Source organism: Aspergillus multicolor (assembly GCF_047715735.1).
Source record: "Aspergillus multicolor strain CBS 133.54 unplaced genomic scaffold BDW74scaffold_17, whole genome shotgun sequence".
Classification (NCBI taxonomy): domain Eukaryota; kingdom Fungi; phylum Ascomycota; class Eurotiomycetes; order Eurotiales; family Aspergillaceae; genus Aspergillus; species Aspergillus multicolor.
In genome coordinates this window covers 257357-284693 of record NW_027395968.1, presented here as the reverse complement: position 1 = coordinate 284693, position 27337 = coordinate 257357, and the positions used below count along the sequence as shown (strand labels likewise).

Sequence of the window (27337 nt, the reverse complement as noted above, 5' to 3'; positions counted from 1 at the left end):
TGAGGAAGGAGGGAATGTAAGCAATGGTTTTTTGGAGTGTGTGTAAAGACAATCAATTCTTGGAGGTTGAAGAAAAGTTAGGTCAGAGGGTGTTTAGAGAAAAAGGAGACGGGTGAGGTTTGTTGTGAAGACAAGAAGAGAAACACAGCCTTGCATTTACAGAAACATCCCACTGGCGACTTTGAACCACCAGCCACAGCACCATCTCTTGGTAATACCAAATCAACCTGTAAGCTGTCTGTGTGAATAAGATGCATGGTAAGTATTGCCATGGTGGCTTTTTAGTTGCAGCAGCTCAGATATTGACTATTCACTCCAGGGCTCTTGGGGCAAGGAAAGCCACAACTGCTTATTACCAGAAAAACTTGCATGTCCTTCCATAAGATAATAACCAGAAGGTCTCAGATTTTGGCATTTAAAGCGCCAAGTGATGGTGATCGTTGTAGGAAGTCGCCCCTATACAGTAGACTTTTGCTTCGTACTTTTTTACCTTACGGTATCCTTTGGTCAGTCCTTTCATCATGTAGGTACGCACGCGCAGTGGCTTCAAGAGTCCCTTTGGACCCTGATCTAGCAGGAGAGGTCTCCAAAGGCAGTATGGAAAAGCCTTCTGGTTATTGTTATGCAAGTCTCCTTATTGAGTATCAGCACAGCCATGTTCGTTGTCTTGGCACCGCTTACGGTATGTATCAGATCTTTCAACTCCAAAAACTCTTCCTCTCGGGAGGCAAACACAGCAACCAAGACATCTCAATGCCGTTCTTTCAACTCAGCCAGCTCAATTATGAGCCAAGCTCGTTTTCAGGTCATCCGTTCTCCAAGATCAAATGCGCGATCAAGACTCAGGTACAACCGAGCCTACGCCGAGATGCCCGGTTCCAACTTCCGCGAAGTTCCAATTCTTCAGGCCGTTCTTCTGTGGGGCGACCAGCTCTCGGCCACGATTATTAATTGAGAGCTCAAGTGGAGCAGTATAAAGTGTGAGGTCATTCCTTATCTGAGCCGTTTTTTGCCGTTGAGGGGTAGATAGACCGATTCAACTTCGCCGTTATCCTTCATCGCATTCACCACAATGTCGTCAATTCAGCAATGGACAACCTCCCTCCAAGGCTTGGATAGCCTCTCATTGAGCGAAGCGCCAAAGCCATCCGCTGGCCCTGGCGAAGTCCTTGTCAAGATCAACGCCGTTTCCCTCAACTACCGCGACTATGAAGGTGCGCAATCCTAAAGGTGGAGTTGGAGATCCCAGACCTAACGGAGAGAATCACAGTTTGCTGCGGACTGTACGGCCACCACAAATCCGTCAGCCAGGACAAGGCCTCGCTCGTACCATGCTCGGATATGTGCGGAGAGATCGTTGAGATCGGCGAGGGCGTAACGGGCTGGAACAAGGGCGACCGCGTGCTTTCGACTTTCCTCCCCGATCACCAGACCGGGCAGGTTGTGGAGAAGATGATGGCCAGCGGTCTTGGTCTTCCCCAGCCCGGTGTCCTCGCAGAATATCGTGCGTTCCCTGCGCACGGTCTTGTCCGCGCCCCGAGCTACCTGTCCGATGAAGAGGCGGCCACTCTTCCCATTGCGGCGGTGACGGCCTGGATGGCGATCAACGGCATGCGGCCCAAGGGCCAGAACGGCGGCGAGGGAGAGTACATCCTTCTCCAAGGTACCGGGGGCGTGTCTGTTTCGGGACTGCAGATTGCCAAGGCTTCTGGTGCGAAGGGTACGTCTTTCACGATCTGCAGCCTTGCGAATGAAAACTGACCATGTTCTTCCAGCGATCATTACCTCCTCATCCGACGAGAAGCTGCAGCAGGCCAAGGAGCTCGGCGCTGACTACATGATCAACTACCGCAAGAACCCCGAGTGGCAGGAAGAGGTGCTGAAGCTGACGGACAACCACGGAGCCGATATTATCGTTGAGGTCGGAGGTGCGGGGACGTTGAAGAAGAGCTTCAACTGCATTGCCTGGGGTGGTCTCATCGACTGCGTTGGATATTTGAGCGGAAAGGTCGATGCTCCCGATGACCGCACGAACGTGAACCTTCTCGCTCTCTCTCGGAACGTGACGCTGAAGGGCATCATCAACGGCCCTAAGGACCGGTTTGAGGAGATGGTTGCTTTCTACGAGAAACATGGCATCAAGCCGGTGGTGAACAAGGTCTTCTCGTTCAAAGAGGCGCCAGATGCGTTCAAGTACTTGGCGAACGGGCAGCACTTTGGAAAGGTTGTTATCAAGATTGCTTAGACTAATAACGGTATAGAGCTGAGTCCTATTTGAACATTTTGACATACCACCAAATACCATTGCTTTCATTCACAACCCAGTATCCAATTTCCCTGGCCACTTTCACTACCGACATTGTCGAACCGACTGATCAATGGTAGCAGGACAACACAAGGTACCATCCAAAGCTAACGAGAAGGCTTGATGTCATCCGTCTTCGCCTGACTCAAATCCTCACCAAGCTTCTCATCCCCAATAACAAGAGGCTTACAATCCTGCAAGACAAACACCATCCTCGTCCACTGTGTCTCGCTCGGATTATGCCAAGCATGCATAGTTCCCCTCTGCACCGCAATATCACCCCTCTTGAGCAGCTTCGTCTCCCCAGAATCCAACTGCATCTCAATCTCCCCCTCAAGCACAATCCCATAATCCAAGCTCTGTGTCCGATGCATGAGCGGCGGCGACTTGGGCGCGAAGTCCACGACTCGACAGACAGTTCCATTCGGGTTCACGAGCCCCAGCTGGCCCGATGAGGTAGTTCGCTCGTGCTCTTTGAGGTCGGCGTCGTTGTTCAGGTCTGCGGGGAAGGACGACGTCGTGTAGGCGACCGTGAATGCCATGGTGTTGTGCTCAAACGGGGACCATTCTGCGGGGTTTGACGACTGGACGATCGCCTTGCCGTCGCTGTTGTGGCCCGTTATGTAGCGGGTGATTGGCGGGAGGGAGCCCAAAGAGAGTTGGCCTGGGTTTGGTGAGGACATTCTTGCTGCTGGTTTTTTTAGAACTGTTCGGCGAACTGGGATGGTGAGTTGAACAATGCTTCAGATAGAAGAAAGAGGAGAGATGCTTATATGTAAGACGTGAGATACCCCTCACCGGGTATGCGGTCAAGACAAGGTGATCAGCACGGCCAGTTGGCCTGCAGCTGCATGCAGTGGCACCTCAGCTCGCCGACGCGACAAAATACTCCGGGTTCTAAACTCCGCGCATAAGCTTCGGCCTGCACTCCAGGATTCCTAGTACACCAGGGCCTGAGTTGTACCTTCCAAAATGAGCCATCAACAACCTCCTCCTCTCTAGACCGCAAGGCACCTTCCCTATCAGAAACCATGGCTTCGAACAGAACTGAGAATTCCCCAGCTCGAGGGATCCTCGCTCTAACCAACCCTCTCTCTCCCGTACATATCCACATTCGCTTATGAGAATTACCACGACATCCATTACGATCACAGCGATTACACACATTCGCTTACATTACGATACTGGGCGACACTTGTTTAAGACGCCCCCCACCAAGAAGATATTGACGGCGGTCGATTAGAACGACCTTCGCTCACGACATTGGCAACAGTCAACCACAACGAACCGATTACCATATCGAGCTGGTTCAAATCATGGCCAATTTTCTGCGTGATTTGACCCATCGAACTAAAGAAAAAACCAAAAAAGGTTGGAAGAGTTTTAAAGACCATGTGAATGTGCGACACCCATCTGGCGGCCCCGCGCCTGTGCCGGATGCACCTGGACGTACATATGGATCACGGGATAATCCAACATCGCCAGGTCTGCCTGGACTTCCAGCACCGGAAATTAGAGTTGATGTATTACCGGCAGATCCAGTTCAAAATCCATCACCGTCAGGTTCAGGTTCAGCCGCAGGTTCAGCGCCGTCAGGGTCAGCTGGAGGTCCAACCGGAGGTCCAGTGCCAGCACCGACACTTCCATCACGCAGTCAATCTGATAGTCGAATTTTTGTGAACCCAGTGCCAGGTAGCGGGGAAACCAACAATGACCCTCCACCTCCTCTTGGACCCATCCTGATGCAGAACAGAAGACGTTTCTGGCCGTTCCCACGAAGGACGATCGACGTGCGCAAGCGAGGCAAAGTCGAAGACTCACCATCAAGATGAACTGGGGTGCTCCAGCAAGGACGAGCCGGAGAACACCACCAAGGAAGAGTCGAAGAACCCCAGCAAGGACAAACCGAAAAACCCCAGCAAGGACGAACCGGAGAACACCACCAAGGACGAATCGAAGAACCCCAGCGAGGACAAATTAAAGATCTCTAGTAAGGAAAAGTCAGAACCCTACAGAGATTACAAATCGAAAAGTACTCGCAATGACAAATCAAGGTCCGCTTCAAATCCTAGCCCTCGCCGAGCAGTGTTCAAGGACCGTCGCGAGAGACGCGACCAACAGCTACACGTTACCTGGGCAGATCAACACCATGATGGCCAGATCGCTATAAACTCCAGACACTCCAACTTCAAGCCAACTGGATTCGCCAAACTCATGCAAAAGCTCCATAGGTTATCTGGGAACTGAAAGTCCTGTTGGTTGATTGAAGGGTCCCGGGTATTGAGGTTACATTATTTTCGTTTCATCGTTTTATTGTCTGATTATATCGATGTTGCCGTTGCTGGATGAATACTAAACTTAGGAGAAACATCGCACACCGATGTATGATAGATATTTCTATGTGGTCTTCTTCGCCAGACATCTGATAGGGAACCCCCCAATAGCATGATACCGGTTCAGGCTCTACTCTCTTCTTCTTACTTCGGTGCCTTGAACCATGTGTAAGCGGGTGTCTAGAATCGTGGATGCGAGAAGAGCCTCGTCGATGGCATTTGTCATTGCTGGAATTGTATTCCGTCTATATGACCTGGGTACCTTGGTCGGGATTGCCCGTCGACGGAGTGCTTCCGAGCTCCGACCGCGGATGCTCCGAAACACGCTCGATCTTGTCTTGTCTTGAACCATACATAAAAGCTTCAAAAATTCCACGAAAAGATACCAAACACCAGGCAATTTGACACTCAGAAAAAAGGAACCGCCAGAGCCTCTCACAATATCGTCATAAGACTACATTCACCGCTTATGCTCACAATGTCCGAACCAACCACCACCCAGAAAATCCACCACATCAACCCCTCAACCCTGGAGTCCTTCGTCCACAGAATCCTAATCGCCAACGATGTCCCCCCCTCCCACGCCACCATAATCGCCTCGTGCCTCGTACAAGCTGACCTCCGCGGGGTCGACACCCACGGCGCAAACCGCATCCCCTCATACATGCAGCGCATCCGCCAGAACGTCCTCGACCCCGCGGCAGAGCCTCAACTCACCCAGATCACGCCCATTGCCGCCTCTGTCGACGGCAAGAACACATTCGGATTTGTGTCGGCGCACATGGGCATGGCGCGGGCTATCGAGATGGCACGCGAATTCGGACTCGGCTTGGTCTCCGTCAAGCACTCGAATCACTTTGGGATGTCGGCGTGGCTGGTGCAGCAGGCTGTTGACGCCGGCATGATGGCCCTTGTTTTCACGAACTCGTCGCCTGCACTCCCTGTTTGGGGAGGCAAGGAGAAACTCATTGGTGTGTCGCCCATTGCGGCGGGTGCGCCGGCGGGAAAGGAGAAGCCTTTCATTCTCGACATGGCGCCCTCTGTTGCGGCGAGGGGTAAGATTCATAAGGCTCTCCGACGCGGCGAGAAGATCCCCACGGACTGGGCGCTTGATAAAGACGGGAACGTCACCGATGATCCCGCGCGCGCGCTCGAGGGCGTGATGCTGCCCATGGGCGGGCCGAAGGGGTCAGCCCTCGCAGTGATGATGGATGTCTTCTCTGGTGTGTTCTCGGGCTCAGCGTTTGCGGGCCATGTGACGGGGCCTTATGATCCGAGTAAACCGGCTAATGTGGGACACTTTTTGCTGGCTATTAAGCCGGACCTCTTTGTGAGTTTGGAGGACTTTAAGAGCCGCATGGATTATCTTTATCAGAGGGTTGTTGGGTCTGAGAAGATGGGGGGTGTTGAGAGGATCTTTTATCCCGGGGAAATTGAGCAGCTTAATCGGGAGAAGAGACTCAAGGAGGGGATTCCGTTTACGGAGGGGGAAATTGCGAATCTTAATAGGGAGGCGGACTTAGTTGGGGCGGAAAGGTTGGTGGTTAAGTAGTTATTTATTTTGTGCAGGTGGTGATGGTGCCATGGACGATCTATACGGTATATATTTTTGCTAGCAGGCGGATTGTAACATTCATCAATGAGGTTTCTCAAGCGGTGCTTTGCATCGACTTGTATGAGCTTGAGCTCTGTAGCACATTACATAGAAGCACCAAAAGTACCCAAAAAGCAGCATATGTTTAGAACATTGATTTACTATCATACTTCAGTCCCTCTCCGAGCCCCTCGTCTCCGCTCAGGTGATCGGGAGGACACCCGATGGAAGGCTTGGCGGGACCGGCTTCGACCGGATCTTTTCGCCATATCGGGATAGCTGCACGCATCGCAGCTCCAAGAAGGGGTTCAGTTCGGTAGATGGGAAGAACAAGATACATGAGATTAGCCATCGGTGATGGTAATAGCTTGTGCCTCGCAGATTAGATGAGATGAGACCTCGTACGCCGTACGGTCCGGTTGATGCTCGGCCAGCCCACTCTTGAGCGATGACGCCCGTGATAGATATCTGCCAGACAAGCAATCTGGACCGTCGGCGTCTCCAAATCTTTATACTCCTCATGTCGATGACTCAATTGCCATGCGGAGAATGAGGAGAGCTAAGAAGCAAAGAGAGTAAAAGCTGCCAGGAGGATAATTATATTACTCGTTAAAGCCGCGGGATAGCAGCAGCGAGACGCGATCGCATTCGTGATAGAGAGGCGGCCCCTCATCAACCCCACCCCCTCTCCCCTCACGCCTTACCACTTTTCTGCCTCTTCTTTGCGTCTTTGCTTCTTCTTATTCTTTTCCCTTCCGGCCCTATCCATTGGAGCAATCTATTTCTCGATTCTTTGATCGCTTTTATTTCTCTTCTTCCGCTTCATCCTCCCACGCTCTTCCTTTCCTCTCCATCCATCCGAAATCTTCACACCACTGTCATCATGGCTAGCACTGTCGGCCAGGTAAGCTTCTCTTGCTATGATTTACTTGTGAAACATGGACTAATTGCTCTAGACCATCACTTGCAAGGTAAGGACCGATCTGGGCGCAGAATGAATAAACAATGGGCATTTCGAGATCGTGTACCAACTGAAGCTTGCAGGCGGCGGTCGCGTGGGCGGCCGGTGAGCCCCTCTCCATTGAAGACGTCGAGGTCGCTCCTCCCAGGGCCCACGAGGTTCGCATTCAGGTCCTTCACACCGGTGTCTGCCACACAGGTTCGTCTTTTTATCGAGTCGCATCGAATCCCGCTGACAATAGCAGATGCCTACACACTCTCTGGAAAGGACCCCGAGGGAGCTTTCCCCGTCGTCCTCGGACACGAGGGTGCCGGTATCGTCGAGTCCGTCGGTGAGGGCGTCACCTCTGTAAAGCCCGGCGACTATGTCGTTGCCCTTTAGTACGTTCCGGCGGCAGCTAAAAAAAGCCCCCAGCTAACAACCGTAGCACCCCCGAGTGCCGCGAGTGCAAGTTCTGCAAGTCCGGCAAGACCAACCTCTGCGGAAAGATCCGCGCCACCCAAGGAAAGGGTGTTATGCCCGACGGCACCTCCCGCTTCAAGGCCCGCGGCAAGGACCTCCTCCACTTCATGGGCACCTCCACCTTCTCCCAGTACACCGTCGTCGCCGACATCTCCGTCGTCACCGTGACCGAGAAGATCCCCACCGACCGATCGTGCCTGCTCGGCTGCGGTATCACCACCGGCTACGGTGCCGCCGTCGTGACCGCCAAGGTGGAGGAGGGCTCCAACATCGCCGTCTTCGGCGCTGGATGCGTTGGTCTTTCCGTCATGCAGGGCGCCGTCAAGAACAAGGCCGGCATGATCATTGCCGTCGACGTCAACGACGCCAAGGAGGAGTGGTCGCGCAAGTTCGGCGCCACCCACTTTGTCAACCCCACCAAGCTCAACGGCCAGACGATCCAGGAGAAGCTCATCGAGATGACCGACGGCGGCTGCGATTACACCTTCGACTGCACGGGTAACGTGGGCGTCATGCGCGCTGCCCTCGAGGCCTGCCACAAGGGTTGGGGTGAGAGTATCGTCATTGGTGTTGCTGCTGCTGGCCAGGAGATCTCTACCCGACGTAAGCATCCACCATCTACACTTAAGGTCTTTAGATCGCTGGCTAACTCACCACAGCATTCCAGCTCGTTACCGGTCGCGTATGGCGCGGATGCGCCTTCGGTGGTATCAAGGGTCGCACCCAGCTCCCTGGCCTCGTGGACGACTACCTCAACGGCAATCTCAAGGTCGACGAGTTCATCACCCACCGCGAGCCTCTGTCCAACATCAACACTGCTTTCGAGCAGATGAAGGCTGGCGACTGCATTCGCTGCGTTGTTGACCTGTCATAAATACCTTATATAAAAGTTGTATGTAGCGGAATGAGATATGAAATATGAAGCAAGTATGCAACCTCGGCGTTGGATGTAGAGCGAGTAAAATAAAGCTTTTAGGATTTCCAGAGGAGCTGAAGGTTACGTAGATGTCTAATATATGCGGCGGAATCCGCAAGGTCCTCACAAGCTCACCGACATTGGTACATACGGCCTCATACTTACGCACTATGTAGATGATGGATAATGTACCTGCACCGCAACCCAAAAAAGACGTGGTGCCACTCTATACCCCCATTCCACTAACCCTTTAGCAGCTAACCGGATTATCCTGAAGCCCAAACAGCAAGCACACGTCTACCTCTTTTGACCGTCCGGTTCCCCACCTCCCGGAACCCCTCTCAAGGTCCCCCGCGCCTCTACGTTTATTCCACCTATAGGAAATACCAGTTCTTGTATGATCTACCTACAGCATGCATGAGGCATGAGGCATGAGGCCGGAAGAAGAATAATGAGCAAGGGTACTCGTCTACATAATATAGCTGACCTTATTCTCTATAAGTACTGTCTTACCCCGCATCCATGGCATGACATCAGCTACGTATGAGGGCTACCCTAGTCTAGGTACAAGTCCTTAGCGTGGCAAGCCCAGAAACTATCCAAGCCCCGGCCAACCACACCGACAGTCGCTATCTTCTCCAACTACGCCCGCGCTGCTCAAGTTTCTTCCCCGCATGGGAACTCTAGAATTTTTCTATCTCATTTGTGAAGCAGTTGGAATTCGCTGAGGGCGGGCCTGGGACGGAGTCTTGATTCGGGGCGGCTTCCGATCGGCTCGGATCTGCTGCCGATGGGGTCGACGGGGCATATAGCCGCGGGTATTGGCCTGTTTAGTTTATTGTCCCATAATCAGTTGCTTTAGTCGAGGACCAACACTCGCTACCTAGGGTAGCGGATTACGGGACTATTCTGTTTGTCCATATTTGTTACTTAAAAGTCCAGACAAGGGGTCAGGCGCAATGGCAATCAATTACTCAACCAGCGTGCTTTGTACGTATTCATTTGTTCTTGTATCTTGAAAGTGGTGGTCACGTTATGTGACAGAGACAACAAAGGGCTAGAAACATTGAACACTCTGCTGTTTTTGTAATGACGAAGATGAATGAAGATGGAGGTTCTTTAACGTCTTTGTCTCCACAAAGCGCTTTCACAGTAGATGGAAAGATTATAAATCAAGTGCACAGGCCCATGAATTTGCAGCGTATACTGCAAAGTGTTTACTCGATCAATGCCCATTGTTCTATAAGTTTATTCCTGAGATAAACAGCCAACAATGCCCCAACTACCTGCTCCCCCCGGTGCAGCAGACGCGGTCGAGGTGGGCCAGATTCTCAACGATGCCCACATCCCCAGTATCCTCTGGGGCTGGCTGGCAGGAAGCCTAGCAGGAAGCCTAGCAGGAAGCCTAGCAGGAAGCCTAGCAGGAAGAATCGTCGACGACGCCTGCAAGGAGATCCAATTCGTGATCCCGAGCCACCGCCTCCGCGCGGCCGCCGCAGTCCTCGACGCGAAGGGTTTACCATCCATGTGCAGACCCCGAATGCCCGCGGTGGCAGAACAGCATCAGGTACGGAGTCATGCACATGCACAGCCCCTCCATCGCTCTCTTCGCAAAGTCCGATATCCTCTGGTGACTCCCTGACTACCGGCACGGGCCCCCCGCAGCCAACGACCCCCACCTGATCCTCACAGACGACCGACGCCTGCCCCCCGCACGGATCAACCCCTGGGCCGCATACAAGAACGGCCTGTCCGGCCCCTGGGTAGAATTCGGCCGTGGGATCCAGACGCTGAACCCGCACTCGCTCGTCGAGGCGGTCCTGTATCTGCTGGCGAGGATGTCCGGAATCCCTTTGCAGGCCCCAATATCCCGGATTTCAACTCGCGCCGGCTGGATGTTTGAGAGACGTTTCAGATCGCGCTGGTCGATACCCTCGAGCCGGACGACTCGCCACATCGGCGGCGGCCGCGGCCCCAGTTCTGCCTTGCCTGGGACTATCTGACGGGCCGCCATCCTCGGGAACATTGCTATCTGCTTGCGCTTCATCGGCTGAGGAGTCACCTTATTGATGTCGGCGAGCTGCCGCGAGAATGGCCCAAGTTTGACATTTCTCGGTGGCCCGATGCGGTTGAGGTTAGGACGCATATGGGATAGGTGGCTTAGAATCAAGGTACGTGGGATTTATATGATACTAATGCAGACCCAGACCAGTTTGGCGCCAATGGCATGCTGTCAGGTAAGCTGGGAATATCTCTTTTTAGGCCCTGGCTCACTGGTCGTCTTCTTTCTGTCTGCTCTTTCTGTCTGTGTTTTTGTTTGTTCTTTTTGTTCTCACTTTATACACCTACCCTCTCATTACATGCTTTCCTGCATTGTTTTCTCCTTCACTGTTTAACAATCTGTTCGCTTCAAAGTCATTGTGTAATACATATTATATTTACTCCAATCAATCCCAGAGACACAAACGCTCAGGTAGAAAGCGCTGGTCTGCTGCTCCGGTAACTCCCCACAACGTCCAACAACTGATCGGTGACTTGCTTTTAGCTGAGATCTACCATTGCCTCAGGTCAAGAATGCGAATTCGAAGCGAGCACTGACACTGACTAATTTACTGCTGTGCTAGCATGGATTTCTGGCCGCGGGCGTTTGTTCCGCAGGCAGTCGAAGTTGAGTCTGTACTCCGTGGACATGGACATCGACCTCCCGTCATTAACCTTCATTCACTCCAACAGAACTAACGAATCTTCTTCGAAAGACTTAATTCTGAGTTCTATGGCCTGTCATTGTCGTCTTTCCTTCCTTTTGTGTATGAAAAAGAGCTCCCTATTCCCACTCTCTCCGAATTCACACCTCAGCTCCCCGTCCGTTTGCGCCATTACTCCCAGTCTTCCACCTTTTCCGCTCGCGAGAACAACGTTTCTGCACGCACACGCCGTACGCTGCCCAAACTCAGCCAATCTTCAGCCAACCATGACCACAAGAACATCGCCAGGAAAGCGCCTATCCAATCTCGGAATCCGGGCCCATCCCGCCCATCCTGACGTCGCCCCAGAACTAGCAGACCCACGCCGCCATGAGCTGATACGCAAATTAGCCGCCGTCGTGCCCTACGTCGACAGCATTACGCGGACCATGCTCTGGCTGGCTGATATTGATCGGCTCGAGTTCCTTGCTCGCCAGTCTGAGTGGGTTATCATGGGTGCTTTGATGGGGGATCGGAATACGAGGGCTGTTCTGGCTTGTATGTGGCAAGCTCTATGAGGGCTGGTACCAGTCTGGATTTGGTATGGACTAATGCTTCTGTTTATAACGGGTAAGGGAGGGTCGAGCGGATGCAATAGATTTCCCGGAGGAAGATTCAGAGAGGGATCCGTCGGAGTGTTTCAACCATTTCAGGGAGTGGGAATTGGGAACAGGGTTCTACGAGAAGTCCGAGAGGAGGAGGGAATTGGTAAGTAGGTTGAGCCTGACGATCACGTCAACCATCGTTACTGGCTCTTTTCCTGTGGGAACCACCAAGTATGAGCAGTGCTGATTTCCATCACAGTGCGTTACTCGCGACCAGCACTGCATCATAACCAAGGAACACTCGCCGCTCGAACTCGAAGGCGTCAACATATACCCCGTGAACATGTCGCTCAGGCCTCAGTTCCAACAGAACAACTTCTGGTGGACACTGGAAACATTCTGCAACGCCGAGGAGCTCAACTCATGGAGAATAGCCGCTTCAAACCTCAAAAGAGCAGAAGATCTCCCAAAACCTACTCTGCCTGAGCCGAGACGCGCATGTTCTCTGGAAAGCAGGATGCTTTGCACTCACTCACTCTAACCACTCGAGATGTCGCCGGACCGGACAACACTGAGATTGCGCTTCTTCTGGCTCCCAAAAGCAACATATATTCAAAGCTTGACACGCTGGCTGAAGGCCCTTCTTTCCCCGCGACCCTTGATTGGGTCTCGACCATTTCCTGGAGAATACGCTGATTGCTGATTGCGGGCATACCAAGCCGTCGACTCGCACCGTCTCGGGAGATATCATTACAATGACGACAGCCGGCCCTGAGGAGTACCCGCTACCCTCACTAGAACTTCTCCAAATGCAGTGGTTCTTGATCCGTGTTCTTGGTATGAGCGGGGCGGCGGAAATTGAGACGCAAGAGTTGCTCGCCCTTTACAGCCACGAGGACTTGGAGAAGGTATATACTGACTCCGGCGCTGATGTTTGAGCACACTTTTGCTCGGTTCAGCACATAGCCAGATGAGAAGAAACTATGAAGTGACACGACGAAGATACGCATCCTTGCGAAATAACTATAGGCTCTGCCGCATAAAACCAGTTCCCGATATCGCCAGTGCGCCGGATCTACTCAACCTTGGTCCCTACAGCAGTCACGGTCCCTACGGGTGCGATCACGGACACTCGTCATATACGCCTATAAATACCCATCCGCATGTCATCGAGCCTCTCGCTTGATTTTGATTACAGTAGACCACTTCTCCCGTACCCGTACCCGTACCCCAAAACGCGGAGGAACCTGACTTTATTTATGTTTCAAAGTAGAGGCGTCCAGCTGCCTATACGTGCTGGATTTCCATCGAAGCATCCCTGGGACGGCTGGGCCCCGAGAGGAAGACGAATGGCTCTGTGCTACGACGGCCATCGCCGTTGGCGGAGGTTTAGATGGAGGCCGGTGCATTGTCGGTAGCAAGGGGTAATACGAACACTAGTAATGGCATAAGACTCCGATTCAGATTAGAGGTTGGGTTAGTTATCGAAGCGTGTATTCTCTGGGACAAGTGCTGATGCTTAGGCGGCTTGCAATACTTCTTACTTCTGAAATGAGACATACTCCGGACTACATTTGAATGAATACGCTGCAGGTGGCATACAAGTCGGACATAATGATCTCGATCATGGCCGGGAACACACCGCGCGAGGGATTATTACGACAAGAAGTAAATGAAAGAGCAGTTACGGCTACAGCGTAAATTTATGCTTACAAGAGATTGTTTGTGATCAAGTCACTTTGATGTCGATTTGGTGAGCTCATATCATTCAGCGAGTGGCTATAGTTGGCATAGTTGGCGAATAGAGACAGGCGTTTGAGAGAAAGTTCCCTCAAAGCGGAAAATAAGCGTCGAAGACGACTAGAACAGCTTGTGTTCAAGAGTCATGTCAGACTCGGGCTGCAATCCAACGCAGGCGCGGAAGATGTTGGTCAGAGCGCTGCGCTGTTTGGCCAGCGAGTTGACAACCGGAGTGCCGGGAGGAGTCAAAGGAGCCTTGAGCATGTAGCTGAGGACGCTAAGAACGCTGTGGAAGCCCTTGTAGTCAGCGGACTCGTTGGCCTTCCAGGAGATACGGGTCATCATCTCAGCAAGGATAACCAAGTCGATAATCAGAGGGGAGGCGAGCAGCGAGTCTTCGCAGATGTTGAACAAGCTGATGGTCTGATGGCCGCCCATGAAGATCTCGGCGTAGTACTCATCCAAAGCGCGCTTGTTGTCACCGACGCCAGGCATGTACTTGATCACGACACAGTGGTCAGGGTGCTCATCCTTCTCGTAAAGGATGTGGTTGGCAGCAACCATGTCATCGACCACGTTAGACTTGGAGATCTCCTTGGAGCGGAACTGCTTCTGGGAGCTCAAGTTCTTGCCGTCATTGTTACCAAGATGGTTGTAACTGGCGATCGAGGTGAGCTTGATACCGGCGTTAATCAAGAAGTCGACAAGAGCAGACTTCATCTTCGTCTGGCCAGACTTGAAGTCATCACCACCAATGAAAGCATTGTGCTTCTCGGCCAGCTCAATTGCACCAGGGACAAAGGTGTTCTGGGGAGAACCGTTGATGAAGGGGGTGTTGTCCAAGATACAAGCGACAGCAAAGACAGTCGACGGAGAGACTTCGAGATGACCAGCCTTGATGGAGTTCACAAGGTTCTCAGCGGTGTCGTTGACGCCGGGAATAATGTCGGCATAGCGCTCGGTGTTGGCCGTCCACATGACGATCACCTTGTCGAGACCGTTCTCAGCCTTGAAGTTGCTGTTACAGTTAGCGATGATCTTCCGATTGCGGCGGGAGGCGTGGCTTACCGAATATCGGCCTGGATCTTCTCAACATGAGCCCAGGAAGCCTTGGTACCCTCGAGGACGTTGTCTGCACGGTCCTCCTGGTTGGCAGCAATGAAGTCAGGGTAGTAGATACTAGGCAGAGGCTTCAACTCGACCATCTCCTTACGGACAAGCTGCTTGAGGGTAGGCTCAAGAACCTGAGCGCGGTCCATGGAATCAGCAAGGTTCAAGCCGCTGATGTCCCAGCCACCAATAACAAGATCATTGGGGTGGACCATGGGCAACATGTCGTTGAAGGGAATGTTGATCTCCTCGCCGGTCTTGGAGTCAGTTCCCAGCTTGATGGTCGAACTCATGACGAGAGAACCGTAATAGTTGGCAGCACGGGGTCCTTCCTTGGTTTCCCAAGTAAGCTTCCGGCGGTTGGCGAGAATACCAGCAGTCACGGTGGAACCGTTGTTTCCTCCCCAACCAACCAACATCATACCAACCTTGCCAACCTTGCGGTCAACCTTGAATTGGTAGTTGGCCGCCTTGGGAGTGGCGACAAGCTTGCCATCCGCAGAGCGGGAGATGTCAGTGGTATGGTAAGCGTAGGTACTCTTGATTTCCGCGTCGGTGTACTCGACATTAGGCGAGTTGACGGTAAACAGAGGGGCGCGAGCAGCTTGGGCGGACCCGTTCACGGCGCCATTGGCAGCAACATCCGAGTTTGCGTGGGGAGCCATTGCGTTCAGAATTCCGAGAAGAATTCAGGAACAAGTATTGACGAGGATGGCGTGATTTAAGGATGTTCGATAAACGCCGTGGTTATTTAGTGGGTGTATATTATATTGGCTGGTGCTCCGCCACGGTTGGATGAGCGCCGGCCGTTGAACGGGTGGTGCCGCCTAGAAACGGTAAAGTCAGCAAGCTGTTCAGAGGAAGCGTGGTTGACTCTGTTGTGTAGTTGTCGACTCAATGGCTTCAAAGAGCGGAGCCAGTCTGGGGAACACGGGGGTATGGGGAACTTACGAGTTCAGAAGTGTGGAGAAAATTTTGACGGTGTTTTAAGCGATCACGCCTCGGAGAAGAGTGTGATCAAAAGACCTTAGAAAATAGCAACGGATTGAGCTTGGGACTGAGGTCAATGGAGTGTTCTGGGGGTGAAAGAGAGAAAGAGGTGGGCAGAGGGAAGGAGGGGAGGACACTTTATAATGTCCCGCGGGACACTCGACTCCGGTCACGTTTATCTTCTTATCCGCCCGCATCCCCGAACCGGACGAAGACTGCCCAGCCGCAGCGTATTCCTTCTCGCTCCGAGGCCAGGTACCATTTGCAGCCAATCACCGGGAGCCTGGGCTATTGATTCTTAACCCTTGATGGCGGGGCACGAGCACAAACACGGTCCCCAGAGACTTGCGGTGAGAGCCTGAGAGGGACTTGCTGTCCCCTCGACACGAGTCTCGACTCTCGACGCACTGCTATCACACCATATCCTACACCGTACCGTCTGGGATATCGTTCGATAACTGGCTTTCTCGGTCTCGCTCAAGAACCGATATGAACTCCAGCTGCTTTGTTGTCGCTGACGATCTCGACAGCTCTGCCCAACGCTGGCAATTCCCCCACGGGAGCTCGGCTACGGTACGGATTAGATTGGCACATTGAAGGTTTCCTTGCGAGCAGGTTCCAACTGTCCTATCCTTTGAGCTTTTCTGGTTTGAGGCTCCACCAGAACTTCTTGTCGGTTTCCTTGCACCTCTACCATTCTACAATGTCGTATGATTCCTTGGATCGGACTCTGAGGGGATCATAGTCAGCTCCAGCTGGCGTCTACTCTCGTTAATGGAGTGCTGGCAGGAAGTGAACGTTAAGTTGGTTGCCTGGAGAGGATGGAGAACGGCTAGCATATCGCCCCTTTCTCCAATCATGAGCTTCTGTCAAGCACTCCGCAGTCTGGAGGAGACCCGCAATCCAACGCTGACAGCACTCCGCTCACCACCACCAAAGGGCCGGAACCGGATAAGACCTCTGCACACTGTGCTACGAGAGAAACTCGGTGTCGACTCACCCGTCTCGATCAATGCAATATGTCTCCAAGAGGAAATGAGGTTGAGACTCGTCTCGCTCTTCCAAGTGCTGGAATTGGGCGAAAGTTTGAGACCAGTGCACCTGGTTTGTGCGCAGCTGCCGGCGGAAAGCTCGGATGGGGTTCCATGGTTCGATTCTTCCCGCAAGCCGAAAGCGCCCCTGAACGCTCTCCGTGGGCAACGACTAATGATTGTTTGCGGAAGCTTCTGAGGTTCTGATCAATGTTCAGCGATCGTGGCCCGTCCTGTGTTCGTGTGAAGCTTGCAAAAATGCGACTTTTCCATGCAAGACCCTGGGCTCGCTTAAACTGAAGAGGATCCGTTTCGTTCTCGCCAGAGCCAAGGGATTTGGTCTAACTAGAGTGGAGATGATAGTTAGGCATCTCAAGTCGCTTACTGCTGGCTATCATCAGGAAACTAACAGTGCCAAGGGCATCGGTCGCATTTTGCCATGCGTACAGTTCTAACATGTGAGCGAGGATATTCCGGGGCCGAAACGCAACATCTTCTGCATAACTTTGTTTCCATGGCAGCGGAACGACCGCTGCATGAAGATGAAACGACATCATGACTCGGCAAAGGAACTCAGGGGGCATGTCTCGCGAACCGATCATCGTCTTCCAAATTTAGAGATCAGTGCTCAGCGATCACTGACCTTGGGGATCGACTGGCGTGGACCAATCGACAAGTCTCGAAGCTCTCGCTGAGTCGCTGCTTTTGAGAATGAGTGATTACAAAGGCGAGACAAGTCGATTGGTCTACACCTCTGAGGAAGATATTGCTTCGGTAACCAGCGGGATTTGTGGTTTGCTGGTTGCGCTGAATGATCTGCTTTCTACAGGGTCTTGATATTACCCCGGCAAAGTTCAATAAGTCTATGCTCGGCGTACCGCCAGAGACATGTCACAAAGAGAGATGACGTCCAAGTCCAACTCAGTGACGACTGACGAGGCTGAATTTGTGGTTTACAGATGACGGAGCTTGATACTCCGTGGTGTCCTTCCGGAACTGCAAGTCAGGGGACGGTGGGCGTAGTAAAAACATGACTCTGCTGGGCCCGCAATAGCTGCGTCGTAGATGCTTCAGGCTTCCTGACCGTAGCCTGTTTGAGTAGTAAGTCAAGATAATGAGCAATGGTTTTCGGCACCCTACAGACGGGGCCCGATCTTTGAGTTCGTCTTACAGGAGCCACGGCGTCGGGTACTTCGTAAGGAGTCAGATCCGGTAATCACGCGTCATCGTTGTGTGGCGTCTAAACCGTATCCTGAGACGAGGTCAAAGAAACCCGATGATGCGATGAGAGACTCCATATATACTCCGACAGAGACAGACCCCAAGCGGAGTAATCTTCCTTCGAGGAAAAAGCAAGTAGCGCACGCGAAGGCTCGTGCAGTACTGCATGCCGGTCTAGGATAAGATATGTGTCGATTCAAGGCGAATCAGTCGATTTATTCAGACGAAGGAGCGGAACAAGGCGTTGATCAGATGGAGCAGAGCGCCCGTGAGCGGTCGGCCCCCTGAGCGATCTGCGGAGGGATACACGGCTCATGAATCGCTCTTCAGGGGCTAGTGGCTGGGCTAGCCGGTTCAGGAGGATCGCAACTTGACTCCATTCGGATCTCTGCACATAAACGGTTCACTAGTGGGGAGGAGACCTTTGAGGGTGGAACTGGAAAAGGGGTAACGACGGCGATGGCAAGGCTGCGGCGGCGGTCAACGCTGAAGGTTCGCTCGGGATGACTATCGAGAAACGTAGGGTTAGAAATAGAAAGACGGTATGGCATGATGGCTGGACTAAATACCTGGTGAGGCTGTTTGATCGAGTGAGGCGGGAATGGGAAGGGAAGGCTGACGTTGAGAACGCGTGTTGCCCGGATGGTTCTTAATCCAACTCTTGAACCTCGCCCGCACGAGGCCTGGCGTTGGTCAGGCCCACTGTCGCTATAATGCAACGATATTATCGATTTCTTGTTATAATTATCAGCGCCTGCCATTGGCCACGCCTCACAACATTAATTAATATTGCCCGTTCTCGCTCTAATTGCTTCTCCATCGCCCTTCGACATCAACAAACCTCCATCCACTTCACATCATCCCTCAACTACCCCGTATCGATCGCGCGCTGGCCACGACATCTGCTAGGAGTACAAAGGATTACGCAACGTAACGGATTATTGTGTGGACGCGTACACGACCGATGATTGAGCTGCCAAGTCGGATGGTTTTCTAACAACGGGGGGAGTTGGCATTGAAGACCGCGTGTCTGTCTGCAAGATGGCATCAGACTTAGGCGACTTGCCCATGATCAAATGTTCGGACTGTGGGGTCAACGTTGACATTCTGGCGATGGGAGATCATGTCTGCGCGAAATCTGCAATTGGTAAGTATCTGATCAGTGCTCCTGAAGCTATCCGCGTTGCTAAATCCTCGCGCGCAGCGATATCGCGAACACCGTCCCCTCCACCACCTCCCAAGTCAATACGAAGACCAACATTAGGGTCGCAGGATGCATGGTCTTCAAAGGCTGGGCGTGCATCGCCGCCAACAAATATCGACCCTCTCAGAGCTAGTATGTTTGCATGACTTGGCACCGCGGCATCCTATGTTAACGACCGCTCTTCATAGATCAACCATTTCTACAACCAACTACCGGGCCGGACGACAATCTTTACCCCTCTCCCCTTTCCGCATCGCCAGGATCGCGCTTCCCGCTGCGGACAGCTCCACTTCCCCAGCGCCCCAGTACGGATGATAGCGGTGAGGGTATTCCGAATTTCCCGCTACCTCGATCGATGTCCGGGCGACGGGTAAATGGTATGACAGTGAAGGAAGCACCTGGATCTACAGAAGCGTCAAACAAGGATTTCGATCGCCCACCGCATAGCGCACATTCACCACTCGCCTCACAAGAGGAACAACCGCCACCGCCGTTGCCGAAGGATGATACATCATATACGCATAAGCATTCTGTTTCTGTGGACAGCAAAAGCAGCTATAGGACATCCTTGGCGAGTACGCGGTACGGTGATCGAAACTCGAAACGGTCAACCGCAATCTCGAGCCGGCGGCCGTCTTTTGGAAGTGTCGCCTTGGCTGGTTACAGATATGAGGAAGATATACCTCCCATTCCGCAGTCTCCGCCAAATGTGTTCCACTCCGTCTTCTCGGACTCGTCCATGTCTGACATCTCAGCAAGGCGGGAGGGTAAGAACGAAGTTCACAGCGGGTTTGATTTTGGTGGTGCCCTCGACAAACCAGCTGCCAGCCCCTTACGAGTATCATCGGCCGCAAATTCGGAGCGCCTGAGCAGTTCACGTGGATCCGCTGAGCTATTCTTCAGCAGTCCGGCGCAGAGCACATATGGACCTCCTCTCGATTTACCGGAACCCGACTTCCGGTCGATATCACCAGCCGAATCCGAAAAGGTTGAATACAAGGCTTTCAAGCCATCGGCAGCGGACTACCTCCAGCCCAACGCTGCAGACCAGAATGGGCAAGGCGACATGCACAGGAAGAACTCGGACGCTACTGACGACAGTGCAATCTCAGTGTCTAACTTCGCTCGCGCTCTGGGTCTTGACATAAATGACGATGCCGTGGAAGATTCGACTACCTCTTCGGATTCATCACCATCAGACACCAGAAGCGGCACTTCTCTGTCAAGCATTCAATCCGATGTCAGCATGTCCAGGCGGAAACTGTCTGATCTGACCCGCCTCGGTCCTGTCGTTGAAGACCCTCGCAAAGAAACTACATCATACTCAGAACACCCCAACGAAGTCCACTCGGAAAGTCCCACGATTCTCGAACCTCCTCGTATCCTTGAAAACCTCTTCAGTCCCGATTCACCTACAGACCCCGCCCTCTCTAAAGGCGGCGACTTATCACTAATTCCTGAAATTCCTCAAGGCTCTCAAATGCCGCATAGCCCGCGGAGTCCGCGAAGCCCAAGGAGTCCACAAAGCTCTCATAACCCTGAGGACATGCAGGAGCGGAAACTCCTATCACGAGCCGCTACGGAACCCACACCCCGTCCACAACAATCCAAACCACGAGGACCCTGCCGTGGCTGCGGCGAGATGATTATAGGCAAGTCAATCTCCTCCGCAGACGGCCGCCTGACTGGCCGCTACCATCGCGCCTGCTTCGTCTGCTTCCAATGCCGCCTCCCGTTCGAAACAAACGACTTCTATGTCCTAAACGACCGCCCTTACTGCGCGAGACATTACCACGAGCGTAATGGCTCAATTTGCGCCGGATGCCACGAGGGTATCGAGGGCGAGTACCTCGAGACAAACGAACGTACCGGACCCGGTCCCGGAGATCGCCAAAAGTTCCACGTCGACTGTCTCCGATGCCGGACCTGCAATATAGACCTCCAGGGCGAATATTTCGAGTGGGACGGCTTCGTCTACTGCGAGCGAGATGCCCGGCGCGCTGCTTCCTCCGTCTCGCCCCATCGCTTCCGACGCCCGACTATGCCTTCCTCACCTCTCGCTCCCCCAGGCATGCCCATGCCCCCTCCTTCATCCCGCGGCCGTCTACCTCCCCCAGGCTATCCAGGTTCGGGCCGAGGCCGAGGTCGCGCACCTCGTCCGCCTGGTCCACCCGGTCCGTACAATCCCGGTCCCGTCCCCGGCCGTAAACCAGGCCCAGGACCAGCTCCCTATGGTCGTCCTCCACCCTCACCCTCACCAAACCAACTCGGACCGCCAGGAGGACCACCTGGTGGCGCTCGCCGATTCCCCGAACGGCGAACCACAAAACTCATGAACATGATTTGAACGTCTCGACTTTGCTTCTTCCCATCGGTGTTTTAAAATCTTGAAGTCCATATTTTATCATACCCTACAATATACAGGCGCTAGATCGGAGGCATTTTTGCTTTTTGCACCAATATCTATTTTTGCGATATGTACCACCACGTCTTTCTTTTACCTTTTGCCGACGAGCCATGTTTTGCCTTATTATCCCTTTTAAATTCTTTTCTTCCTCGGCTGGACTACTCACCGAGTTCACTTACACTTATACCCCTTTTGACCCATTGCATTCTTGTCCATATTTATCTTTGATCTTTTGACCACCTACCACTCGTTCGGGATTGCTTCGAAAGCAATAATACATTCCAACTTTAGCTTAATTGATACCTGACCTATGCTTGCCGTACCTTGCATCTCTTCTTTGCACAATTACTTTTGTTGTGCTGGACATTGGATAATTACGTGCTGATGCTGGCTGTTCATGCATACTTATTATTAGCAAATCTAGATAGGTATAGTGTTCAGATACTATACAAGGATGGTTGACTACATAGGTTGTATTGTACCGGTACTCCGTACCTAGTTGCATAGAAGACTATGAAATCAATTATATATCTATATATCCGTTCATCACATCTCGGAATCAGGACGCGGCCTGAATCTTCTCATGACTTGTCTTTCCTGCCACGGCTCGTTTATCCTAAAATCCTTTCGCTTTGAAGGAGGCACCCTATAGAGTAATTTGTGGCACGGCGGCCGAGCGAGAACACCTTGGAGTTAGAGCAAAGTTGAAGAAGCGAGATAGCGGCCATATCTACGTGGCGGTCGCATTCTTTTCCATTCTGCACTTGACGGACCCGGTGAGCCATGCTCCTGTCTGCGTAGCAAGAGCCTCCACTCGGTGCCTGCTTCTGTTGTCGGCGTCTAGTCTCATCGAACGAACCTTGGCCGTCTCAAAAAGCCAGGCGTATATCGGCGAGACATGTTAAATCGTTACCTCACTGAGCGGAACTGTTGAAGATCTCCCACATGAGCCCATCGATATCAGACATCCCGCTCCAACCCGGAAAGTCAGCTTGCAGGAAATCATCGAAGATGTTCGAGAACTCCGAAGTAGACGCAGACGGGTCGAAGGTCGTCTGCATGTCGGCATCCAAGGGGGCCAAGTGCACTGGTGCTATAGGGAAGTCTGTGGGGTTTCCAGATGGTGAGGTAACCTCACCGTCACGCCTGCTCCTGTCAAACGCGTACCCCTGTGAGATTGGCGTAAAAGGCCGTGTTTGAGCGGGCTGCGCGGCAAGAGCGGTACCGGTCGGTTGCGTTTTCAAAAGCCGCTGGATCGTCACGGTGGATAGTTCTTTGATACAGTCGCGTACCCGCGTAGCCTCAGACCAGTGCTCGCCAATGCTACTGAGGATATTCTGGGCCGCATTGAAATTAGAGATCAGTTCGTCGACGGGAACTCTTGCGGCGGTTGCTGGCAGTTTCCAGATGCAGTTAAGCATGACTAGGGTACCGAGAAATATTGAATGCACGACTAGCCTGTTATAGGGGAGATTGGCCGTTGTATAGAGCTCGCTGAATACTTGAAGCATATCGAGGGCATGCTTGAAGCATTCGTCGAGAATGGCTTCAGAGGGATTTGGAATCCCTGGACTAGGTCGTAACAACAGGATCATTGTTTCGTGATACTTTGCCCGGCATAAGAGGACTATCTTGGCACTACCGCCGCCTGTTCTCGATGGGGTTGTCGCGTGCCAGTTGTCCAGCGATCGGACCATTTCTTGTTGCCATGTTAGAATGTCTCGGACAACCGGGAGGGCGTAGGCAGGAGCTTCGCGGTTAACGCTGTGCATGATGTACTTTATCTCCGAGTTTAGTTGGGCCAGCTTGAAAAGGTGGATTGAGTATGATATATGGGTGGTCGATTTGTCGTACATCGGACAGTCAGGGCTGATTTTTGTGAGATTGCAATCTGAAATAGCTAGCGGGAACTGGTTGTTATGGGTTATGGGGTTAGCATTGAACTAACTCAAGGCTCTTCGATGGCGCTCACCCGTATATCACAAGCCTCATCTCTGAGACCGATTGGCCGGCCCATCATGGTACATACTGTGCGGTCGAAGGTATAAACAACCCAGAATATCCGGGTTCTCATTTCCTGGTCAAACACAGAGATATGCAATGATGAAGAAGCTCGCACGTCGCGCTGAAGTCCCAGGTCAACCACACTCGCGAGACATTGGTAGTTGAGATTCCAGATGTTGATGTTGCAGCTTGGGTTGTATAGTGCATAGACCATCAGAAGTAGTAGGCACTGAAGAGAATTAACGGAGCCAAGGTTGCAAACATGATCGAGATGCTTCATCGCCGAGGCGTAGTAGCCCTCTACAGGCAGATGCACCTTACACTGCCGTGACAGATTGAGAGAAGCGATTGCCAGAACCATATAGATCTGGAAGGTTTCCAGAGGGTCATTGTCGTGAGAAGCGTATACTCGAGCGATGGCTTCCATATGCGTTTGTTCGTGAAGGAAGGGGTAGAGGAGGTGCACTGTTTGGAAGTACTTGGTGGATAGTTCAATCGTGCTTTGCTTCTGAGCCGGCATCGCCACTGGGGTGTTCAGCAGCTCGAGGGACAAACGAGCGGAATTCGAGGCAGTAACAGATGAAGCCGAAGGCGCGCCACGGCAACCAGCATTTCTGAGGATCCGTTGCGCAAAGAAGTATCCGCTCGAAGGTCCGATGTATCGACGGTCACCACCTGAAGACAATGACACGAGCCCAATCTCGTGCGCTTGCTGGGGTTCTTCATTGACTCCAGCAACTCGCGAGGGGACCCGTGAAGCCTCTTGGCTTCCCGATATTATGATCTGTGGGCTACCCTCAGGCAGATGTTCTTGTCTCTCATGAACAGCATCTTGGGACGGTTGATGATGAACCTGGGCGTTCTCGTCTCTGCTGTCGTTTAGCGTTTCCATCTGCATCGTCTCATCCAACGTCTCCTGGGGGCGTAATGGACCATGGTCCAGATCAATGTCGGGGCATCGATCTCGTACGATCGACTCGAGCCATTTAATCCGATTCTCTATGTTCGCAATGTACCTCCCCGCCAGTCAGCATGGCTCTCTCACAGAGATGGAAGGCAAAACTCACGATCGATGAACCTCCTGCTTGCCATCATTGATACAGGCAACACCTGCCTTCAAGCAGGAACCACAGGACGGAATATTGCCATCACACTGTCGACCAGTTAGAGTCTGTTTGACGATCCTAACTTGGAGAACGTACGCGGATTTTCCGTCGCTGGCAGCGTTTGCAGGCGGCTCGGTTCCGTGTCCTCCTCGGCGAGTCCATCTGCGGTAACGGAAAGGGCAGGCAAAGCGGAATTATTGTGGGGTCTATACCGAAATGCTTTGATATTTTCACTGAACTTTCTTAATGATCAATAAAGATATGGCGCCTATATAATGGGGGTTTTTTTCTTCTTAGGGACGCGGAGAGGTTGTAGAGGAGAAGAAGGGTAGGTACAACGGGGAGGGTCCGCTGGATCAGCGGGACTTCCGTGTCCGGCCGGGAAGCCCCTTAACTATGTGCACATAACGACTATATGCTTTATTGATCATGGACAGAATAATAGATCTTAATCCTTTGAGAACTAAACTAACACAGGAAACTGACACATATATTCGTCCTCAGCGTCAACATCGAAATCAAAGCGGACCAGATCCTCCCTGTACGGAATGAAGTATGTAGATGTCACCCTATAATACGATCTTAGCATCGCATACTCGACAAATGAGCCCTGAAGTGGCAATAACTCACCGGTGATGCCCCTCACTGGCTTGGTATTCTGCCAAAGCCGCCAGGTTTTCATGGTAGCTCACAAGAGCAATCTGGAATCCTTTGCTGCGTTCGATCGGGTCCGTAACGCTAGGGCTACCCACGATAAGGCGTCCGTTCTTGACTGAGGGCAGATTTTTTAAACCCTTAAGCTCTTGAATGAATGTCGCCTTTTGTTCTTCGCTGACGCCGGCGCGGAACTTGAAAAGGACTAAGTCACTGGTCAGCGTGAGCTAGGTGGTCGGAAAATGTTAAGGCGAACCGACCCATATGTAGGAGCGTCATATTGGTGGGGGTATGCACTGAAATTTAAATATACTAGGATAGTGTAAGTAGCGAACTTGAGAAACAGAGTGTAGAGAACAAATTTCTACTTTGATAACCTCAGTAAAATGCTCCCTTGTCCCTCTTATAAGAGCAATAATGCGCGGTTTACCTTGACGGCTATAACCGAAGTAACGTATCGGACGTGATCCGACAGGGAGACGGATTGCAACCCGTCGAATCCTAAGTGGCCGAGATTATCATGCTTCGTTGTGACCATTAACTTGCAAGGGAAAACTATGCCAGATATCCTTCCAGTTTTCTCCGGGCCATAGACTATGGAGAATTGGTTCATTGTCTTCGACGAGGATTCTGAGGTATTCAGCAACATGGCGATCCGGTAGGTCGTCCGCCCATTCTCCCAAATCGCTCGCTTCAGTATATTTGCCAATCGGCACAACTTGCAGAGAACCTGGGGAATCTGAGTCCAGTCTCTTCACAAGGTACGACTGACAGAGAATTCTGAGAACGTGAATAAGTGTCTCCCAGCTGTATTCTTCCGCAAATGGTGTGCAACGAAGATTTCGCAGTCTTTTGGAGGCTTGGTGAGAAGCAATAAGATTCCATATAGCAGTCACCAGGGCCTCATCAGTAGCGGCATTCGTGAACAGCTTTCTGTACGGTGGCCCATAGTTTCTTACCATGGGCAAGGGTCGAGGTTCACAATGCAAGTCTAGGAAAAGGGTGCGGAGGAAAGGAGGCCCGGCAATTGCTTTGTATATTTCCCACTCATCATGACTGCCCATCCACCGCTTGACCGGTATGCGTAGCTCTGCTAGATTTGGGCACAATCCGACCAGCTCCCAAACTGCGGAACGGTCGAATAGAGGACACATAAATCCATTATCCAGGTCATGCTCATGCGCTCGACGGGTACTGTACGGCTGTATTTCTAATCCACGTAATGATTCTCCGTGGTGTAGCAGAATGCTGTGAAGAGCCTGGAAGCTCCTAATTATTTGGATTCCGAGATACTTCAGCGGCCGAAAAGCCAAGAGTGCCACTACAGCATGAGTATCGTCACTAAGAGAGCGTAAAGCTTTCAAGCAAAAATCATCATGTCAAGTTACAAGAAGTCGCTTTATGCATTTCAAAGATGGGGCGACTCTTTCAAGTAGAACCACGGCTCCGGTCGTGGAGATCTCCAAGGACCTGAGACAGGAGAGATCAAAGAAGCTCGAGATCTTGATGAGGAGAAGCTCACTCGGTAGGGTATCATCACCCTCAAAGATCAATGAGTCAAGGGCTACCTTTGACCCAGACTGCATAACGGTGAACCTTCGTTCCAAGTGTGTCTCCGGTAATGCAATGAGCTCCTCGAGTGGCCGTTCTGCCCAGATGCAAAGATGTTTCAGGTTTGGAGCGTGGGCAAGAGCCATGAAGTAATCGTCACATATATCATGTGCGGACCCATCGTTCTTCGTTCTTTCGTAGGGATAGTACAACCGGAAGGCCTCTAGAAGGGACAATCTGGGCCCACTCTTCTGGAAAGGATCTCTTTCCCCAAAATCACACCGATATACTATCTTGTAGCCATCAGAACCAAGAAGCTGTTGACCCCAGATCTTCAGTTGGCAGGAAGGCTGATAGTCCTTCATTACGTCGGAAATAAATGTGGAAAATCCGTCGGCCATGTAGTAATTCAACTCAGCCAACCTCTCAATGCTCTTTAGTAAGGCTATGACGGACAGT

General features: G+C 52.2%; 11 protein-coding genes across 11 annotated transcripts; 7 read left to right on the top strand and 4 right to left on the bottom strand.

Moving 5' to 3' along the window:
* Positions 1-1072: 1072 nt before the first annotated feature.
* BDW74DRAFT_179415 (zinc-dependent alcohol dehydrogenase family protein) lies at positions 1073-2245 on the top strand (the record flags this gene model as incomplete). Its single annotated transcript, XM_073729465.1, has 3 exons — positions 1073-1214; positions 1271-1720; positions 1776-2245. The coding sequence occupies 3 exons, from the start codon at positions 1073-1075 to the stop codon at positions 2243-2245; spliced, it is 1062 nt and encodes a 353-aa protein (XP_073582553.1).
* Positions 2098-3022, bottom strand: BDW74DRAFT_34310 (cupin domain-containing protein). Its single transcript, XM_073732566.1, has one exon. The coding sequence runs from the start codon at positions 2986-2988 to the stop codon at positions 2413-2415; it is 576 nt and encodes a 191-aa protein (XP_073582552.1). The 5' UTR covers positions 2989-3022; the 3' UTR covers positions 2098-2412.
* Positions 3023-4917: 1895 nt separating this feature from the next.
* BDW74DRAFT_34300 (Ldh family oxidoreductase) lies at positions 4918-6222 on the top strand. Its single transcript, XM_073732565.1, has one exon. It carries the CDS (start codon positions 5108-5110, stop codon positions 6188-6190), a length of 1083 nt encoding a protein of 360 aa, XP_073582551.1. The 5' UTR covers positions 4918-5107; the 3' UTR covers positions 6191-6222.
* Positions 6223-6988: 766 nt separating this feature from the next.
* BDW74DRAFT_155460 (bifunctional alcohol dehydrogenase/S-(hydroxymethyl)glutathione dehydrogenase) lies at positions 6989-8566 on the top strand. Its single transcript, XM_073724836.1, has 6 exons — positions 6989-7136; positions 7189-7203; positions 7277-7391; positions 7438-7573; positions 7621-8258; positions 8315-8566. The coding sequence occupies exons 1-6, from the start codon at positions 7116-7118 to the stop codon at positions 8527-8529; spliced, it is 1140 nt and encodes a 379-aa protein (XP_073582550.1). The 5' UTR covers positions 6989-7115; the 3' UTR covers positions 8530-8566.
* Positions 8567-9844: 1278 nt separating this feature from the next.
* BDW74DRAFT_179411 (uncharacterized protein) lies at positions 9845-10574 on the top strand (the record flags this gene model as incomplete). The annotated part of the gene is made up of 2 exons (XM_073729464.1): positions 9845-10085; positions 10264-10574. 2 exons carry the CDS (start codon positions 9845-9847, stop codon positions 10572-10574), a joined length of 552 nt encoding a protein of 183 aa, XP_073582549.1.
* Positions 10575-11542: 968 nt separating this feature from the next.
* On the top strand, positions 11543-12798 carry BDW74DRAFT_179410 (uncharacterized protein; the record flags this gene model as incomplete). Its single annotated transcript, XM_073729463.1, has 5 exons — positions 11543-11813; positions 11914-12023; positions 12120-12360; positions 12411-12526; positions 12580-12798. 5 exons carry the CDS (start codon positions 11543-11545, stop codon positions 12796-12798), a joined length of 957 nt encoding a protein of 318 aa, XP_073582548.1.
* A 922-nt stretch (positions 12799-13720) lies between these two features.
* On the bottom strand, positions 13721-15375 carry BDW74DRAFT_179409 (inositol-3-phosphate synthase INO1; the record flags this gene model as incomplete). The annotated part of the gene is made up of 2 exons (XM_073729462.1): positions 13721-14618; positions 14669-15375. The coding sequence occupies 2 exons, from the start codon at positions 15373-15375 to the stop codon at positions 13721-13723; spliced, it is 1605 nt and encodes a 534-aa protein (XP_073582547.1).
* Positions 15376-16185: 810 nt separating this feature from the next.
* BDW74DRAFT_34241 (uncharacterized protein) lies at positions 16186-16976 on the top strand. Its single transcript, XM_073732563.1, has one exon. It carries the CDS (start codon positions 16475-16477, stop codon positions 16928-16930), a length of 456 nt encoding a protein of 151 aa, XP_073582546.1. The 5' UTR covers positions 16186-16474; the 3' UTR covers positions 16931-16976.
* A 1890-nt stretch (positions 16977-18866) lies between these two features.
* On the top strand, positions 18867-21679 carry BDW74DRAFT_34228 (LIM domain-containing protein). The gene is made up of 3 exons (XM_073732562.1): positions 18867-19099; positions 19157-19288; positions 19345-21679. Exons 1-3 carry the CDS (start codon positions 18994-18996, stop codon positions 21501-21503), a joined length of 2397 nt encoding a protein of 798 aa, XP_073582545.1. The 5' UTR covers positions 18867-18993; the 3' UTR covers positions 21504-21679.
* Positions 21680-22477: 798 nt separating this feature from the next.
* On the bottom strand, positions 22478-24835 carry BDW74DRAFT_185911 (uncharacterized protein; the record flags this gene model as incomplete). The annotated part of the gene is made up of 4 exons (XM_073731148.1): positions 22478-23473; positions 23536-24583; positions 24635-24720; positions 24770-24835. The coding sequence occupies 4 exons, from the start codon at positions 24833-24835 to the stop codon at positions 22478-22480; spliced, it is 2196 nt and encodes a 731-aa protein (XP_073582544.1).
* A 372-nt stretch (positions 24836-25207) lies between these two features.
* Positions 25208-25740, bottom strand: BDW74DRAFT_34219 (Dabb family protein). Its single transcript, XM_073732561.1, has 3 exons — positions 25696-25740; positions 25588-25639; positions 25208-25532 (listed from the first exon to the last, which is right to left on the bottom strand). The coding sequence occupies exons 2-3, from the start codon at positions 25604-25606 to the stop codon at positions 25300-25302; spliced, it is 252 nt and encodes an 83-aa protein (XP_073582543.1). The 5' UTR covers positions 25607-25639; positions 25696-25740; the 3' UTR covers positions 25208-25299.
* Positions 25741-27337: the final 1597 nt, after the last annotated feature.